The sequence below is a fragment of the Equus asinus genome, chromosome 10, assembly GCF_041296235.1.
Source record: "Equus asinus isolate D_3611 breed Donkey chromosome 10, EquAss-T2T_v2, whole genome shotgun sequence".
NCBI lineage: Eukaryota > Metazoa > Chordata > Mammalia > Perissodactyla > Equidae > Equus > Equus asinus.
In genome coordinates this window covers 17,194,560-17,212,355 of record NC_091799.1, presented here as the reverse complement: position 1 = coordinate 17,212,355, position 17,796 = coordinate 17,194,560, and the positions used below count along the sequence as shown (strand labels likewise).

Genomic DNA, 17,796 nt, shown 5'->3' with positions numbered 1-17,796 from the left:
GTTGCATAAAGAGAAACGGAGGCCCAGGGCAGCGCAAAGAATAGCCTAGGGCACACAGGTTGCACCATAACTTGCGCGTCCTCAACTTGGGCTGCAGAGTCCGCGGGGATGCGAGTGGGGCAGGGGTCGGGGCGTGCTCCTGGGGCCCTCGTACCCCGCCCCGCCCCGCCCCAGCAGCGGGAGGACCGGGCGGCACGTGAGCGGGGCGGGGCCGGGCCGAGCGTGCGGAGCGGAACAGGCCGGAACGCCCGCGCCAGCGGCTGCGTTTCCGGTCGGACGCCTTTGCCCAGCGCCCCGCGTCCCTAGGGGGCGGCGGCGGCCGCGTCGGCCGAGGTAGCGGGGGGGATCCGGAAGTCAGCACCATGTCGAGTCTGCACAAGAGCCGGTAAGGGGCCGGGGCCCGAGCCGGCCAAGGTGCTCCTGGCCAGGCCGCCCCTTGTGCCTGCGGAGGGGGCGCGGGTGCGGCCGGGCCCGGAGCCCCCGGCGGAGGGTCTCGGGCACCCGCTTTCCAGCCCTTTTGCTGTGGGCCTGAGCGGCACAGCCGAGGCGCCTCGCCTGCCTCTCGGTGTCACCCCTTCTCCGTCGCTCCCTCACCCTGGACCCCGGGTTTCCCCCTTCCCTGGGGTCCCGCCCCCACCCCTGTCCTGCTCTCCGTTAATCCTCTGCCCCAGTTCCCTGCTCTCCACGCGCGTCCGGCCCGGTGCCCGTTTATTACTCGAAAGGCTAGAAAACCTGGATTCTCCAGTCTGTCCCCTCCCCCAGGCCAAATCCTGCAGCACGGGCTGAATTTTGCTCACTCTTCAGTTTTTCTCCAGGATTGTTTTTTTAAACCTTTTGTCCTTGCCTGCGGGCGGGCCCGGAGGTCGTCTCAGGGTAATACTGTCGAGCCTGGAGAGCTGCTTGCGATTACTCAGATCCGTTGTCTGCGCATCAAATTACTCCCGGTTCCTAGGGTTCGCCGAGGTCAGATAGTGGTGCTGTGGGCTGGGCCTGGCCGGCAGGGATCGCCAGATAAATGCCCGCTGGCCAAATACTAGAATGTTTCTGCTTTCCTGGTGCTGGGTTGAGAGTTCCTAGACAAGGCTGTCTCTGTGTTTGTGGGCTTAGAGGAAGAAGTGATCTAGAGTTCTCCAAAGCGGCCTTTGCCAGGACCTTGAGCTTTGCCATCTTTACGTCCTGAAGGGGAGGGGGAAACAGATTGGGGACTGGTGGTGTGAGGGAGCCCTGGGCTTCCCGCCTGGCCACTGAGTGTGCTCCCTTTGCCTCCGCCTCCCTGCTTCCAGGATTGCAGATTTCCAGGATGTCCTGAAGGAGCCCACGATTGCCTTGGAAAAGCTTCGGGATCTCAGTTTCAGTGGTAAGAGGCAACGCTCCATTTTCAGGGGTTTTCTAGAGCAGCGTTGTGACTAGGATGGAGGGCAAGGTGCCCAAGGCCACACCTGGTCAGTTCTGGGGGCCAGCCTGCCTCTTGGATCCTTCTCCAGATTCTGTCGAGTTGAACAAGCAGTGACTGCACTGAGCTTGGAGGGGGTTTCCAGAGGAGTGACGGCCACAGTTAGCATGCCTGTGGGCCGTGGACAGGGTGCTTAGTGGCGGATCAGTGAGGCTTCTTGCTTCCTGAGAGTGAGTGGAGGGGACTGAAGACAGAAGGATGAGAGCTGGGAGCAGACTCCAGAGCCTCGGTCGGGTCTTTCCTCATTCATCAGCAAGCTTCCTGTGCTGTAGAATTTGGTTAGCTGCAAAGTGGTTCCTGGCTCTCTCCCTGGCTTGGGGTCAGAGCTGACTCAGGCGACAGTGAACTTTGGTTAATGGTAAAATTCCAGTCTTGAGACACTGATTTGAAGAAGCTGAACCTTAGCCACTTTTGACTTTGCCCTCCCTGGCATTGTTAACCTTCCAGCACAGAGATTTTTGCTTGTCTTTAAAAATACCCCAGGGTGCTTTTGTCACTGCTCTGCCCTTGTAACTTTGTCAGCTGGGAATTCTTGAGTACCCCCCTCAGCCCCATGCAGATTCTGAAGTGGGGGCATGAGTACTGGGGGTACTGTAGCAACAGCTGCTTTAGTGAGGTTCCTGACGATAGTGCGGGAGAAGGTTGTCTTTCTGCTCAGGAGTGATATTCAGGCCCTGACCATCTTGAGGGGTCCTGGGATCTGTGCTGAGCTGGAGAGTCAGCCAGGCCTCAGGGGAGGCAGTCTCTAGTAGTGATTGAGAGTTTGGGCTCTAAAGTCAGACAGACCTGTGTTTGAATCCTTGATTGCTCTGTCATTACAGATGAGTTTCTTTGTCTGTAAGATAAGGACAATGATGCTAATCTTCCCTACTTACCAGGGTTATAATGAGGACAAAGTGAAATAGTGTCCATAAAGCATGAAGCACTTAGCATTCATGGCTTCATTTATATTTGTGTCCACAAATACTTACGGAATACCTCCTGTGTGCCATGCCCTGTGCTAGGTACTGAGAATATAAGGCAAATTTGGTTCTGGTCTTTCTGGGGCTTCCCTGGTCGTAGAAGTTACAGATGTTAAATAAATATGCAAATTATATTGTACAATCTCAGTTACGATGGATGCTATGAAGGAGAAGTCACGGAGCCATTATCGGTTATAATGAGGGACCTGACTTCAATTGGGAAGAGACAGTGGCTGGTAAAGGCTGCTCTGAGGAAGAAATATCAAGGATGAGAAGATGTTATCCTCAAAAGAACATTCCCGACAGAGGGAGCTCTGGGCTGGGGGCAGGGGTCATCAAGAGAAAGCACACACAGGATTAAACATTTAGTCAAGTAATCTTTCTGGCAGAAAATGATTCTTGAAGAAGTACTTCTTGCCCACTCCACTCCCTGCCAACCGTCTCTGAGGTGGAGGGCTGGGGGGTTCTGGGACTCTGGCCGGGGCGTGACCTTTGCCTGCTGTGTTCACAGGCATCCCCTGTGAGGGCGGACTGCGGTGCCTCTGCTGGAAGGTGGGTGTGCCTGGGGTGGGGCTGCTGCTCTGCTCAGAGTCCCTGGGTTCCTGCATGGGCTGCCCCCCACTCCCAGCCCCTTCTTCCTGTTCTGCACCTTTCCTTGCTTGTCTGAGGAAGCTTTTATGGGAAGTTCTGGGTTTTCTGTTTCTCTTCGTGTCCCGTCCAGGATCCCCCTGGGGATGGAACACTTTGTAATGCCAGTGAGGCCCTCTGCTCCCTGGTCCAGACAGTATAGTGGAAGTCATGCTTATTGGGACAAAAGAAGGCTGTGCTTTGCCCAGAGCTATTAGCTGAGGTGGGGAGCGAAGCCCAGTATTCTGGTTTCCAGCCCCTTTGAGTACAAGGTGGTATTATCCTTTGGAACAATCTGTGTGAGGAAAGGCACTGGAAAGGGCCAGTTTAGGATAAAGGAGTGGGGAGGAAAGGGGAGGCTGCCCCTAGCCCATGCCTGGATTCCTGGGTTTCAGCCCATCTTGTCTTCTCTGGGTTTTATCAGACGTTTTCCTTGAGGCCTGGCAGGCTCCACCTACTATCCAGGGTTGGGCTGGGGGAGTCGCCAGAGCTTTGCTCCTCTCCCTCTGTGCAGATTCTCTTGAACTACCTCCCCTTGGAGAGAGCCTCATGGAGCTCCATCCTGGCCAAGCAGAGGTGAGACCCAAGAGAGGGGATGACGGGAGGGCCTTCTTGTCAGGCACGACAGGTGGTGCTAAGCCTGCCCTGCTTCCTGTTGCTGCACCTGTGTCCGGGCTCCCTGGGCAAGGCCTTCGGGAATCATTGCTCTCTCTTCTCCGGCAGGGAGCTATATTCTCAGTTCCTGAGGGAAATGATCATCCAGCCCGGCATTGCCAAGGCCAACATGGGTGCGTCCAGGGAGGATGTGACCTTTGAGGACCATGTGAGTAGGGGTAGGCATCGGGGCCTGAGGCTACAGAATGAGGAGAGGTGCGAGCTTTGTAGCAGGCAGCGTCCCCCACCCCAGAGAACAAGTGCAGCTGATCTTGGGCCCCTCTGACCCTTCCAGTCCCTCCTTTCTGTGTCCAGCTGCTCCGGCCCAGAAGGCCCTGTCTACCCGCTTCTCCCAGGCCCGGTTGGGAACGTAAGTGATAGCTATGTGTGCAGCACTGAGCCGGCTCCCCTGTCCCCGTTTCCTCTTCATCCCTGTTCCTTAAGGAAGGTTCTGTGATCTTATAGTTGAAGAAAGAGCAGGTGGCAGTGAGGATAAACTGCCTTTCTGTGGCCTGGAGGAAGCCTCATTCTGCCCTCAAATACTGAGCTCCTCCCTGGGGCTTCACGGTGCAGGGAGTGGAGGTGGGTTGGACCCAGACCGGTCCTCCAAGGATTGGAACTGGCGACTCAGAGCCTTCATGAGTTAGATTCGAAGAGACCTAATGATGCAACATTCATTTATTCATTCAACAGGCGTTTAGTGAGCACCTGTTATAGGCAGCGTCCTACAGCTACAGCAGTGGACGGAAAGGACAGTCCCCTCCAAGCAGGGGTGTACTCAGAGCAAACTGCCTGGCTCGCCTGCTGGCTGTGGAGTTGGAATGTGATTTGGGAGGCTGTGGGAGGCCTGTGTTGCTCCTCGAGTTGCTCACAGGCTGTCTGAGCCACAGCTGGGCCTCTGGGGGGATTGTTGGTACGGGGCCGCTGCTCAGGCCTCCAGCTGGTACATGCCCCTGGGACCCTAGCTGGGCCTAGGACAGCGCAGCTTCTTTTCTTCCCACAGCCACTCAACCCCAACCCTGACAGCCGGTGGAACACGTACTTCAAGGACAACGAGGTGCTGCTGCAGATTGACAAGGATGTCCGGTAGGCGGGGCACCTGGGGCCTGGGAGCTGGCCCATGGGACTTCCGGGGGGGTTTCCCAGTTCTGTCCTTTCCCTTTCCCCGCCAGGCCCATAGGAGGGTGTTTGAGGAACTGTGGGTGGGTTGTCCCCGTGTTAGGTCCAGGTCCTAGTGATGACAAGCTGAGAGTGGGGCTGGTGAGGGCAGCGAGTGGCTGGCTCTCCTGTCTCCTTGCCTTAGTTTGTTGTGCCCCAGGCATTATGGATTCATCTGGTCATTCCCACAAATGTTGCAGCTCTACTATGTGCCATGCTCACGGCCAAGCTCAGAGTTGAGCACAGAATAAACAGACATGGTCCCTCTCCTCAAGGAGCTAAGAACCTAGGGGGGAAGATGGGAAGTCCGATGTTAAGCAAATAGTTCTGTGTAGTTCACGTTTGTGGTAAAGGCTGTGCAGGAAGAGTTCAGGGTGCTTCGAGGCGTTTGGGGAAACCTCGCCTGAGGAGGCAGTGTTTCAGCTGACATCTGAGAAGTCTCAGGAAGAGGGAGGAAAGGCTGTGGTGGGCGAGGAGCTGCCCGGGAAGGCCTGAGAGCCCACGTTTGAGGAGCGGTGTGATGGCCAGTGTGGTTAACGCCACGCTTGGGGCGGGGGCAGGGTGGGCCTTGAACTTGATCACAAGGACGGGGAGCAGTCATGTGAAAGTTTTAAGCACAGGAGTGACAGGATCAGATGTGTGTTTTAAAAAAGTGTGAGCTCTGGTGTGCATGTGCTTGCTTCTCCACTTTTAGAGAAATGTGGGGACACTGGCTGTGCTATCCTGTTGTCTTGGTGAGTCTGGCAGCGGGCAGTCTCCCGAAAGGCTGGCTGAGGAGCTATAGGAAGCCCTTGTCTGCGGTGGAGCCCTGTGGTTAGAGCGTGGGTTCTGGAGTGCGTCCGCCTGGTTTCGGTTCCACCCACCCAGTCATTATCTGTGTTTCCAGCCCCTCACCACCTGGGTGCTGCCCCTCTGCCTCTGCTCATTGCCTGGGCCCAGCTTCAGATGGCCCTGGTGGAAACCCAGCCCCAAGCACCTCAGCAGGGATGCAGAAGGGGGCTCTCGCCTCCTTCCTTCTCAGGCTGGTGCTGGGGCAGCCTCTACCCACGAGGTGTTGTAACGGCCCTGTGTAAGTCAAGAACCACATCTTCACCGGGTCCTGAGGAAACAGGTTCTGTCTTACACTGGCGGTGTTTGTAGCACGTGGTTCAGTGTTCATCGAGGGCAAGTTTGCAGTGTGCTGTGGATCAGAAATCTGAAAAATGTGCATATACTGTAGCACGTATATTTTAAAAACTTGCCCACATTCTAGAGACTGTCTCCCAACTTTCTTTTTTTCTCTCATTCCGTCTTGGACATCTTCCCGTGTCAGCTGTGTAGTATTCTGTTGTATAATGTGTAACTTAACCAGACCTCTCTTATCATTTCAAACCACACTACAGTTAGCACTCCTGTACATGTTAGATATTTTTGACATGGAAAGACGTTTGTGGTTTAAGAGAAGAGTTAGATTCTGAGACCATAAAGACACTAAAAAAAAAAACCATGTAAATGTATATGTGTTTATCTATTTGTAAATACACTTAAGAACATGGGTATGTATACATATACAATGACTATATTGCTTTTTAGAAACTATATTGTTTTTTTAAATAAAATGTCATTAATTAAAAAAAACCAACAACAGGAAGAATGCTTTTTGGGCTGCTGGGACACCTGGCAGCAGGATGCTCATGGAATGCCCAAACCTCCACCTGAGTAACACCCCTCTGTCCTGTTCCCTCTTGACAGGAGGTTGTGCCCAGACATATCCTTCTTTCAGAGGGCCACCGAGTATCCCTGCCTCCTCATCCTGGACCCCCAGAATGAGTTTGAGACCCTTCGTAAGCGGGTGGAACAGACAACGCTGAAATCCCAGACAGTGGCCCGGAACCGGAGTGGGGTCACAAACGTGAGAGGCAACCTGGGGGCCCCGTGATAGCCTTTTCCTTCCTACTTCCCTTAGGCTGCCGGCCACAGGCCACTGGGCCCGTGACCGTCTGCCCTGATAGTTACCCAGAGCAACCTTGGTTTTGCCACGTCCCCCTCTGGGGCTGTTTCTGAAAGTCAGGTATCGAAGGCTGGGTGTAATGGGTGCCACGGGGAGGGCCCTGCGCGCTCTGAGTCCTCTGGTAGAAATGTCTCTTGAGAGAGTGATGACATGTGTGATGAGAAAGTGATGGGAGCAGTGATGGGGCTGGGGAGCTAGCCTGGTCTGGGTATCAGGGAAGACTTCCCCGAGAAAGTGACATTTAAGCTGAGACTTGAAGAGCTCGGAAGGAAAAGCATTTCAGGTGGGAAAGAAGGCATATGTGGAAGTCCTCAGGCAGAAGTGTGGTGTGTTCAGGGAACAGAGGAGTCCTGCATGGCCAGAGGCGGAGGAAGGGGAGGAGGAGGGAAGGTCTGGGTGGTGGTGAGGGCACGCCCGGGCCTTTATCCTGAGGCCTAGGGAGCCTTTGCAGGTTCTAGCAGGGCCGGGACGTGATTCAGGTTCACTCTGTAAAAGATTGCTCTGGGCCCTGTGGGGACACTTGATTGGAGGGGGAAGGAATGGCAGTGGAGAGGCCACCTGGGAGGCGGCTCCATTGTCCAGGCACGGGTAGGTGGGGCCTGGGGCTGGGGCAGAGCGGGGATAGACCTGAGGCTTAGGAAGTAGAGTTGATGGGACTCGTGCGCCCCGTCCTGCTGAGTGCTTGTAGTCCAGTCTTCCAGCAGATTCCTGTAATTCTGAGAAGCCGCTTGGAGCCAAACAAGTACATTTTATTCCTTAACTTCGACCTTCTGCTTTGGTATCTGCACTCTGACTTGTTCCTCAGAACTTGTCACTGTCCTCCAACCTCTCACCAGTTAGAGACAGATACTCCTGCTGAAGCTTTTCCCTCGGTGTAATGACTGATCAAGGCCCTCTCTCTAGGAGAGCAGCCATTCTCCGCTACGGGGGTAACAAGGACAATGACAGCTAATGTCCGGGTTCCATGTGCCTAGGACAGAGTTGGGTGTCTGGGAGGTACAGAATGCTTGGCTGGGTGACTGAGTGGCTTGCTGTGTGGGCAGCCCTCTTAGCTGGCTTCTGAGCTTCTGGCTGCAGGGCGAGGTGGGGACCTGGTTTCTGTCATTCATTTCACTACAGTAATGGGGATCTGAGAACTGAGCTTTTCTCTATTTTAGATGTAGGCCTGGTTCTGGTGGCAGAGAGGCTGATCACAAACTTCGTCCCTAGACCTCTGGACTCGTGAGTGGGCAGTTTGAGTTAAAGCTGACCTTCTGTTTGGGCAAGTAAAAGCAGGCCCACCTTCCTGGACCTCCGTCTCCTCTTCTGGAAACTGGGCACATCATTTCTGTCCTGCTGGCTTTTGAATTGCCAAGAGGATGGAATGAGGTCATGGCTGTGCAGATTCTTGGAAAGCTGGAAGGCACTGGGCGTTCTCTGAGGCCTGGACCTCAGGTTCTGGAGTCAGCCAGTCTGCGTTCAAATCTCAGTGCCACCGCTTAATTCAAGACATTTGACGAGTGACCTAACATTTCTGAGCCTAACGTTTCAAGTTTCTTCATCTTGAAAATGATGAGAGGATAAGCTAGGTTGTTCAGAGGATTAAATGAAGGAATACTTGTAGAGCATTGTCTTGTACCTAGAAAGCTCTTGGTAAATGTTAACGATGTGTGTCTGTGTGCACATGCACGTGTATGTTTATGCGTACATGTGTGTATGTAATGGGAAAAGGAGTTTACTGTCTTCAGGGCCCTGTGCTTCCAGGACAGCTTCACACTCTGTCCCTGCCGGGCTTTGCCTGTAGCTCTCATACAGGTAACCCCAGGCACCTGAATCTTCACAAAGCTCCCGAGGGGTCCTGATGGGCAGCTGGTGTTGGGGACCTCTGCTCTATTGCATGAGTTTTTAGCTGGGATCATCATCTCTTTATTTATCTCCCAACTTTTTCTTATGAAAATTTTGAAAGATTCAGACAATTTGAAAGAAGAGTACAGTGCACACCTGTATACTTTCCACCTAAATTCAACAATTGTTAACCTTTTGCTGTATTTGTGTGTATATTGTACAGAGGTGGAGGGTAAGTTGCAGATGGCCTGACCCTTAACCCCAAGTACTTCAGCAGGCATCTCCTGAGAATAAGGACAGTCTTCCTCCTCACCACCGTCACATCTCTAACGATTAACAGTAACTCCATAGTAACGCCTAACGTCCAGTCCCTGCTCGGGTGTCCTCGGTTGCGCCAAGAATATTTTTGTTGTTTTGCTTCCAAACCAGGACGCAGTCGAGGTTTATGCGTTGCATCGGGATGTTACATTTCTTTAGTCCTTTGATCCGGAGCAGGCTTCGACTCTCCCCTACCCCCCACAACATTTGACTTTTTGAAGAGTCTTGACCAGTTTTCTGTTTTTGACATATTTAAAGTTATTTTTTAATTGAAGTATAACTTAGATGTAGTAAAATGCACAAATCTTAGGTATACCACTAGATGAACTTTTTGTCATGTATACACCTGTATAACTGCCAACCAGATCAAAACACGGAACATTCCATCATCCGGAACGTTCTTCATGCCCCTTCCCAGTCACTCCCCCTCACCTCAGAGGTAAGCACACTTCTGGCTTTTATCACCACAAATTAGACTTTAGTCCAGCTATCTGCTAGGGTGTCCTGCGTTCTGGATTTGTCTGCTTGTTTCTTCCTGGTGGCATTGGACGTGTTCCTCTCTGCCCTGCGTTTCCCACAAGCTGGAAGTGAAGTTTAGCTTTAATGGTAAACATTTCTGGTGAGAACATACTGTCCATAATGCCACCCACCTTCTTAATGGGCTCCTCCCCTCCTCCCGCAGATGAGCTCCCCACACAAGAACTCTACGTCTTCGGCCCTCAATGAGTACGAGGTGCTGCCCAACGGCTGCGAGGCCCACTGGGAGGTAGTGGAGCGGATCTTGTTCATCTACGCCAAGCTCAACCCTGGCATTGCTTACGTGCAGGGCATGAATGAAATCGTGGGGCCCCTCTACTATACCTTTGCCACTGACCCCAACAGCGAGTGGAAAGGTATAAAAGGGCTCTTGGCTGCCCACATCCCTCATTGCTGCCTCCCTAGAAAAATGGACCAAGGAAAGCTGGCTAATGGGCTTCATCAGACTGCAGCTCACTTCCCTTCTCCGGCCCCCCATTTTCCCGCTGTCAGATGATGGGGTTGGCCTGCATTGTCTCTGAGATCCTTTCTGACTTGGACTTTCTAGAATGTTGGAAGTTCACTGATCTCTTGATAGTTGTAACTGAATTTCTGGTAGAGGAGATGAGATATATATACCGGAAGCTGAATGATAGAAAGGGTTTAAGTGAATAATGATTTGAAATATGTCATCAGAAGGACATGTAATCACTGGCTAAGCGAGTGTATGGTGTTGCCAGAAGATATGAGAAGAAAGAAGTGATGTCCTTAGTCTAGGGATGGAGAGTGGTCAAGGACAGAGGAGGGACTGAGCCTGTCCATGAGGGCGAGGTGACTTGGCGAGGCTTAGAGGTGAGGAGGAGGTGTCGCATAGGTGAGAGATGGGGTGGGCCTCGGGAGGACACCACTTCCCTTGCGGCTCCCTCACCCTGCCCATCTCACCCAGAGCACGCTGAGGCAGACACCTTTTTCTGCTTTACCAACCTCATGGCTGAGATCCGGGACAACTTCATCAAGAGCCTGGATGACTCACAATGTGGCATCACCTACAAGATGGAAAAGGTCTACTCCACCTTGAAGGATAAGGACGTGGAACTCTACCTGAAACTGGTGAGGACCCTGGGACCCCATGGGCCAGGACAGACAGACGGAAAGGGGCAAAGGGTAGCAGGCTTCCTGAGCATCTCAGGCCCAGGGCCCTCGAGGTCTGGCTAGAGTCTGGCAATTGAAAGTGGCTGCTACTGCTAGGGAGTGCTGACCTCCATGCTGAGACGGGACTGGGAGACTGAGGCTGCAGATGGTGGGAGCCTAGCAGGCCAGGAGTGAAGGGGAGGTTGTATGGTGCCCATTGTGTGCTGGGCACAATGCATGGCCTTTACCATATGCTGAATTAGTTTAGTCTCTTGGTAGTCCTCTGAGAAAAGAAATATGAAACTCTCTTTTTTTTTTTTGGTGAGAAAGATTGGCCCTTAGCTAACATCTCTTGCCAATCTTCATTTTTTTTGCTTGAGGAAGATTGGCTCTGAGCTAACATCTGTGCCAGTCTTCCTCTGTTTTGTATGTGGGACACCATGACAGCATGGCTTGATGAGCAGTGTGTAGGTCTGCACCCAGGATCTGAACCTGCGAACGCTGGGCCACCAAAGTGGAGTGTGCAAACTGAACTGCTATGCCACTAGGCCAGTCCCTGAACTTCATTATTAGAAATAATTTTTAAAAATTATTGTAATGGCATTCCATGTTTATTTTGGAAACTAGTTAAGTAAAAACATTTATTTATATATAGACAAAAACAGTTGTGTGGACAAGAAGATATAAGCATGTGAACATGTCTTTTTAAACATGTATGGAATTATGATTTTGCTGTTGTGTAACGTGCTTTTTCAGTTAATAATAGTCACTCTGGCCATCCAGAGGGTTCATCTCTTTTTTTTTTTTTTTTTTTTTTAAAAGATAAAGGATCATTTTTTTTTTTTTTTTAAGATTTTATTTTTTCCTTTTTCTCCCCAAAGCCCCCCTGGTACATAGTTGTATATTCTTCGTTGTGGGTCCTTCTAGTTGTGGCATGTGGGACGCTGCCTCAGCGTGGTCTGATGAGCAGTGCCATGTCCGCGCCCAGGATTCGAACCAACGAAACACTGGGCCGCCTGCAGCGGAGCGCGCGAACTTAACCACTCGGCCACGGGGCCAGCCCCCAGAGGGTTCATCTCTTTGGGGAACAATTGCCTCGCGGGGTTCCATGAAGTTAAGTAAGTGGGCTAATATATCTAATATGCTAAGCACAAGGCCAGGCTTGTTCTAAGTGTCTGATTAATGGTCTTTATGTCTGTCCATAAATCCAAGGTTGTAATCTGTACAGTGTTTTAAAAGAATTTGAGCCATCATTTATAAATCTAGAGAGCTTATATAAAAGTTTGGGTTTATAGCTTCTCTTAAAAAATCAGAAGATCTGACAATGGGCCGGCCTGGTGGCACAGGGGTTAAGCGCACATGTTCCGCATTGGTGGCCCGGGGTTCACCGGTTCAGATCGTGGGTGCAGACATGGCACCGCTTGGCAAGCCATGCTGTGTTAGGCGTCCCACATATAAAGTAGAGGAAGATGGGCACGGATGTGAGCTCAGGGCCAGTCTCCCTCAGCAAAAAGAGGAGGATTGGTGGCAGATGTGAGCTCAGGTCTAATCTTCCTCAAAAAAAAAAACCCCACAAAAACTGACGTTGGCTGGCAGCAAGCAGCAGTTGCCACTTCAACTGAACGAACGAGGCTGTCTAGGTGGCCCAGTGCCTTCCCCACGGTTGGTGTGCCTGTCACTCACACCTGGCCTGCTACTCATCTGAATTCACGTCTGATAGGCTGCATGGTGTTACATGGCAACCAACCGACACGGATTCTTGTTCCCTGCTCCTCACCTCTGTCTCCCCAGCAAGAGCAGAACATCAAGCCGCAGTTCTTCGCCTTCCGCTGGCTGACGCTGCTGCTCTCCCAGGAGTTCTTGCTGCCTGACGTCATCCGGATCTGGGACTCCCTCTTTGCCGATGACAGCCGCTTTGACTTCCTCCTCCTCGTGTGCTGTGCCATGCTCATGTGAGTGTGACCACGGGCAGAGGGGCGGGCAGGGGCTGCTCTTTGGAGGCTGAAGTGAGCCTCTGGAGCTCTCGGGTGGGTGTCAGACCAGACTTGCTGTGGGTGGTGAGGAAGGGGTGGGAAGGGGCCAACTGCTGCCCTCCGGGCAGCCCAAGGGCTCAATCAGTGCTTAGGCTGCTGCTTTTTTTTTTAACTTTTAATTTTTTCCTTCTTTTCCCCAAAGCCCCCCAGCACATAGTTGTATGTTTTAGTTGTGGGTCCTTCTAGTTGTAGCATGTGGGACACTGCCTTAGCATGGCTTGATGAGCGGTGCTAGGTCCGTGCCCAGAATCCGAACCAGCAAAACCCTGGGCCGCTGAAGTGGAGCGCATGAACCTAACACTCGGCCGCGGGGCCGGCCCTGCTTATTTTTCTTAGACTGATCCGGGACCAGTTGCTGGAAGGGGACTTTACAGTGAACATGCGGCTCCTGCAGGTAATGGAGTTTGGAGGGGAAGCTCAGTCTTTAGTTGAGAGGAAGACACTTACCAAGCACCTACCTCATGCCAGCCGCTGTGACAGGCTGGGGTCAGGAACAGTAGAGGGTCGCAGGGCTCAAGAGTCCCGGCCCCTGAGGCAGATCTGGGTTTGAATCCCGGCTCTGCCGCTTGAGTGTGGTGTGGTCTTGAGTGGATGACTTGGGCTCTCTGAACAAAGCGCTCTGCATAAGTGAAGATTCCCTGGGACACAGTGGCACCCAGTACATGGTAGTGCTCACTAGTAACCGTGCTCAGACCTGGAGAAGGAAAGTGTAGGGCATGGTGGTTAAGAATGTGGGCTCAAGAGTCAGACAGCTTTGGTTTCACATCTTTGTTCTGCTATGCTTGTCATGTGACCTAAGCCAAGTGACAACCTCTCTAGCCCTCAGTTTCTTCCACTGCCTGTCCTGGGGTTGGTTTTCAGTGACTTGATTGACCAGCTCTGTAAAGTGGGCATAGTCACAGTAGCCTTCTCATTGGACTCTTGAGGTGACCCACTGAGCTAATGCATGTACAGTGTCCGGCCAGTACCAAACTCATTATGAATAGGGCTCAGGCTTCGATGGCGGGAGGTGGGGAGAGATGAGGCGGTGTGGCCCTGGTCCTAAGGAAGGGGCCGTGAGACCCTTTAGGGGGCACTGGTTGGGTTGGTTATGTTAGTGCCGCAGTGGGTGTAGTGTTAGCTACGTGCAGGGGTCTGGGCAGAATGCAGGTGTCGGGTAACCTGTGGTCTCTGTCCCTGAGGCTCAGGGTCCAGCATGATGACAAGTCCCTGTGGGAAGGGCATGGGTGTGGCACAAGTGGCAAACTTCAGAGTGAGCTGACTTCAGAGGCATGTTGGTGGCCTTTCCCATGCCCAGGATTACCCCATCACAGATGTCTGCCAGATCCTACAGAAAGCCAAGGAACTCCAAGACTCAAAGTAGCCTGGCAGCAAGCGGCCTGGGTTTGGAAGAGAAGCCGCCGACCCCTGTGCCCTGGCTTCTGGGACACGCAGATGCCTGTGGGATCCCAGCCTGAGAGGAAGCTGCAGGAGTGGCCTACTCCAGGCCTCCCCACTCTATGCCGTTCCCACCGGGGCACACTGTGCCATGCTCCTTCTGACCACCGAGCCCTGGCTCCCTCCTCACCCTGCCACCCTGGGACCCTTTGCCCAGGCTGCCAAGCAAGGCTGGAGCTTGTGAAGTTGTTTCCTGGGGCTGGGGCAGATTGGGGGCACTGGGGGCTGACAAGGGTCCCTCCCTGCCTCTGCTCTGCTGCTCCCTTCCTCCTCTCCTCTCTGGTCTTCTGGGCTCTCTCGGGTTTCTGGCAAATGAGCCAGAAACCACTTCTGGGGGCTGGTGCTTAGGCTTCTCCATGGGGAAGGTGACACTGAAGGAGCTAAGAAGCTGCCTGGCCCAGGTCACACCCTCTATCCCCCTCCCACTGTCTGTCTATAGTCATGAGTTGGTGTGTGTGTGTCTGTTCATCCCCAGGTATCTGCTTCTGTGGGTGTGTGTGTGTATGAGGGAGGGGAGGTACCTTGCATCCCTCTAGGTCTCTGCTTCTCCTCCTCTGTCTCTCTCCCTCTCTCTGCCTGTCTCCTTCTCTTCTCCCTCCACCTCTTTCACAGAGGGTGTGTGTGACTCTCGCTCTGTCTGCTCCTCTCTCCATTGCTCTCCCTCTGCCCCTCTCTCTTGGGGTGCCTTATCCCCAGCCTCTTCCTCTCCCTCCTCCCTTCCACTCCTGTGAACCCTGGAGACAGAATGAGGAGTCTGGCTCAGCAAAGCCCCTGGAGGTCAACCTTGGCCTTTGCACCCCGTTCCCCTCCGCCAGTCCTAGGCGCCCAGGTCCCCCAGACTGGGAGGGCGTCCACAGTGCCTCACTGGAGCGCCCTGAATCTGCTCCCCATGACATATCTGGAAACCAAAAGCTGCCAGGAAATGATGGCCCATGAAGCGTTGAGCCTCTTCCCCTCCTCTCTGCCCAGGGATGGGGGAGGGAGAAGAGGGGGAGCTGCGGCTCCCAGAGAGTCCCCAAAAGGCCCTTCTCTCCCAAAGGAAAAGGACATGAAGGTGATTGTGTTTCAGGGGTTGGGAAGAGTAGTGATTCTCATGGCTTCCAGGTCTCAGCCCAGGGTGGTGAGTCCCATAAAGGGCAAGTGGGACCCAAGGGAGCCTCCCTGCACTGGGTGTAGCTGAGCTCAAAGGCCCTGGATCCTGGCAGTGCCAGGAGAGCCGCGTCTTCCCCCAAGCAGGCTGCAGGGGATGCTGGCCTGTCTCTGGTCACCTGCTTGGGCTGTCCCAGGATTTGGGGCAAATGTCCTCTGAGCAGGAGCAGCTGGCTACTCCCGCTGCTGGGCTGTTGGAGTAGTGGCCGTATTCTGACCAAGTCCCCTCCTTCTGTGAGGAGGCTGGTGGTTTGGGTCTGGAAGGCTGGGTAACGTAGCAAGGGTCCTAAACCTCTCCTCAGACTGGCCAGCAGGGCCCTCTTCCCCCAAAGCCTTCCTGAGTCTGGCAGCCAGGACTTCCTGCTGCCCACTCTGGCCAGGCTGTGGGCCTGGAACAGCTCTCAGGTGGCTCCTTTGCCAGGCTGTGCCCTGGGTGCTTCGGGGACTTCATGCACTTGCCTTTTTGCCTCCTTTCCCAACACACAGTATTTGGGAGATTTTTACTATTTATTTAGACTCCTGGTTATTTATTGCAGATTGGCAAGTGCTGGGCTTGAGGATAAAGGGTGGGGCTGGGAAGGCAGAAAGGAGTTGGAGACGCGGTCTGACCTCCCTTCCAAGGTCAGAGTCGGCATCCCGCCCCCTGCCTCTGGGACCTTCCTGGTTTTCCAGCAGGTCCTGTCCACGAAGGCTCTGAGCTTTCTACTGGCGCTAAGTGTGAGGGAGACAGGAGAGCTGGTATCCTTACCAGGCTTCAAGAGCCAGGCACGAGGCAGAGACACGCCTTCCCACCGGCCGGGCTCACCCTCTTCCCAGAACTTGTTCGCTCCCAACTTTGACCCCTTCACAGCCTGAGGCTCGGGCCACAGCCTGGGACCCAGCAGACACTGCCCAGGACACCTGATGCATTCCCTCTCGCCTGACCCCTGCCTTCCCTCCTGGGGCCACACTACTTGAATCACTGCGTCTAATTTGCCTCAGTCAGACCTGGGCCCGGTGCCTTCTTGACCTTGGGTTGAAGGTCAGGAGCACAGGGACGTGTCCAGGTTAGGCTGAGCTCCCCACTGGGATCCTGCCTGAGGAAAGCACCTGCCCTAGGTGATCCCCCTCCCCAGACTCTCCAGGGAGGTCCCCAGAGAGCCAGAGTGCCTGAGGCTTCCTGCTTGGAGAGCTGCCCCCAGGACTTTGGACCCTTACAGATGGGGCTGGCTGAATTCAGCAGTCTCACTCCAGAGGGTCGGAATGTTAGTCTGCTTCTGTTCGTTCATCAGTTTCGTTCTTAAATCAGTGCTGTTGATGACAAGTTGTCTTTAATAAATCATGTGTTCTTTGCAATGGGCATTGGTGCTGTGATGAGCTGACACCTTTGAGACCTCAGAGCAGGGAGAAGAAAGCTTGAGCAGAGAAGGAGTTGGGAGGCTCTCAGGGTGGCCTAAGAGCAAGGCCGGGAAGTTCCTGTTGGGAGAGCCTGTTCAGCTCTTCTCCACCACCCACTGCAGTCTGCAGCTGGCAGGAAGACTGGGCTGGGGACGAAGGCGCTACGTACACGGTTATACAGCAAGTAGTCTTTTAGATTGAAAATTCAAAGACTTGTAAATAAAACAAGTCTCTCCTACCCCACAATCTGGAGAAAATCACTGATAACATTGTCTTCTTCGCAGATGTAATTTTTGTTACATTGTCATTTTCGTATTCCGTAGTTTTGTGTATTGTCTCCTCCATCATGTTAGGTGGTGAGCAAGTTGCTGTATGATTTTAAAATATTTTTATGGGCTATATACTATTCTATGTAATATGCTAAAAATGTCTGGAACTAGTACCTGTTTGTTAATATTTTGCTTATTCCTCAGCCTCTATTATAAGTAATACTGTGGGGAAGATTTTGTGATTGAAAGCCTTGTATTTTTTTTTTTTCTTTTTGAGGTAGATTAACCCTCAGCTAACATCTGCCGCCAATCCTCTTTCTGCTGAGGAAGATTGGCCCCGAGCCAACATCCATGCTCATCTTCCTCTATTTTATATGTGGGACACCTGCCACAGCATGGCTTGATAAGCAGTGTGTAGGTCTGTACCCAGGATCCCAGTCGCAAATCCCCGGTGCTGTGAAAGTGGAATGTGGGAGCTTAACCGCTGCATCAGTGGTGGCCCCCAAAGCCTTGTGTTCTCGATTTATTTCCCCAGCTCAGTTCTCTAGGTAGGTTGAAAGGTATGAGCCTTTTTAAGGCTTTTCATACACTCTGAGCTTGCTTTCTGGTACTGGTTTCTGTTCCAACCAGCAATGAGCATCCACCGCTGCATCATTGTCCTCACGCCGGGTGTTAAAATGTTTGCCAGGGTCCTGGAACTTTTGCCTTATGGTGAATGGTTAGGAGGATAGACTCTGGTGTCAGACAGACCTGGGGTCTTGTCCTTGTTCTGCCAACTAGAAGCTCCCCCTCGGGGTCTTGAGGATTAAACAGTGATGGAAGCACTTAGACCCGTACTTGACGCTTTCTCCGCGCTCGCTGTTAGCGCAGAGGAGGAGGGGCCCTCGCGGAGACCCGT

General features: G+C 53.1%; 1 protein-coding gene across 2 annotated transcripts; it reads left to right on the top strand.

Moving 5' to 3' along the window:
* Positions 1–212: 212 nt before the first annotated feature.
* On the top strand, positions 213–16,587 carry TBC1D13 (TBC1 domain family member 13). 2 transcript variants are annotated; one of them, XM_014863525.3, is made up of 12 exons: positions 213–385; positions 1,284–1,357; positions 2,927–2,967; positions 3,557–3,618; positions 3,766–3,865; positions 4,700–4,782; positions 6,586–6,745; positions 9,669–9,879; positions 10,449–10,612; positions 12,425–12,585; positions 13,003–13,060; positions 13,964–16,587. In XM_014863525.3, the coding sequence occupies exons 1-12, from the start codon at positions 363–365 to the stop codon at positions 14,027–14,029; spliced, it is 1,203 nt and encodes a 400-aa protein (XP_014719011.1). In that variant the 5' UTR covers positions 213–362; the 3' UTR covers positions 14,030–16,587. The 2 variants fall into 2 exon arrangements, 1 of the variants encoding a protein (XP_014719011.1); XR_001401624.3 differs by having other exon boundaries at positions 232–385; positions 12,354–12,585.
* Positions 16,588–17,796: the final 1,209 nt, after the last annotated feature.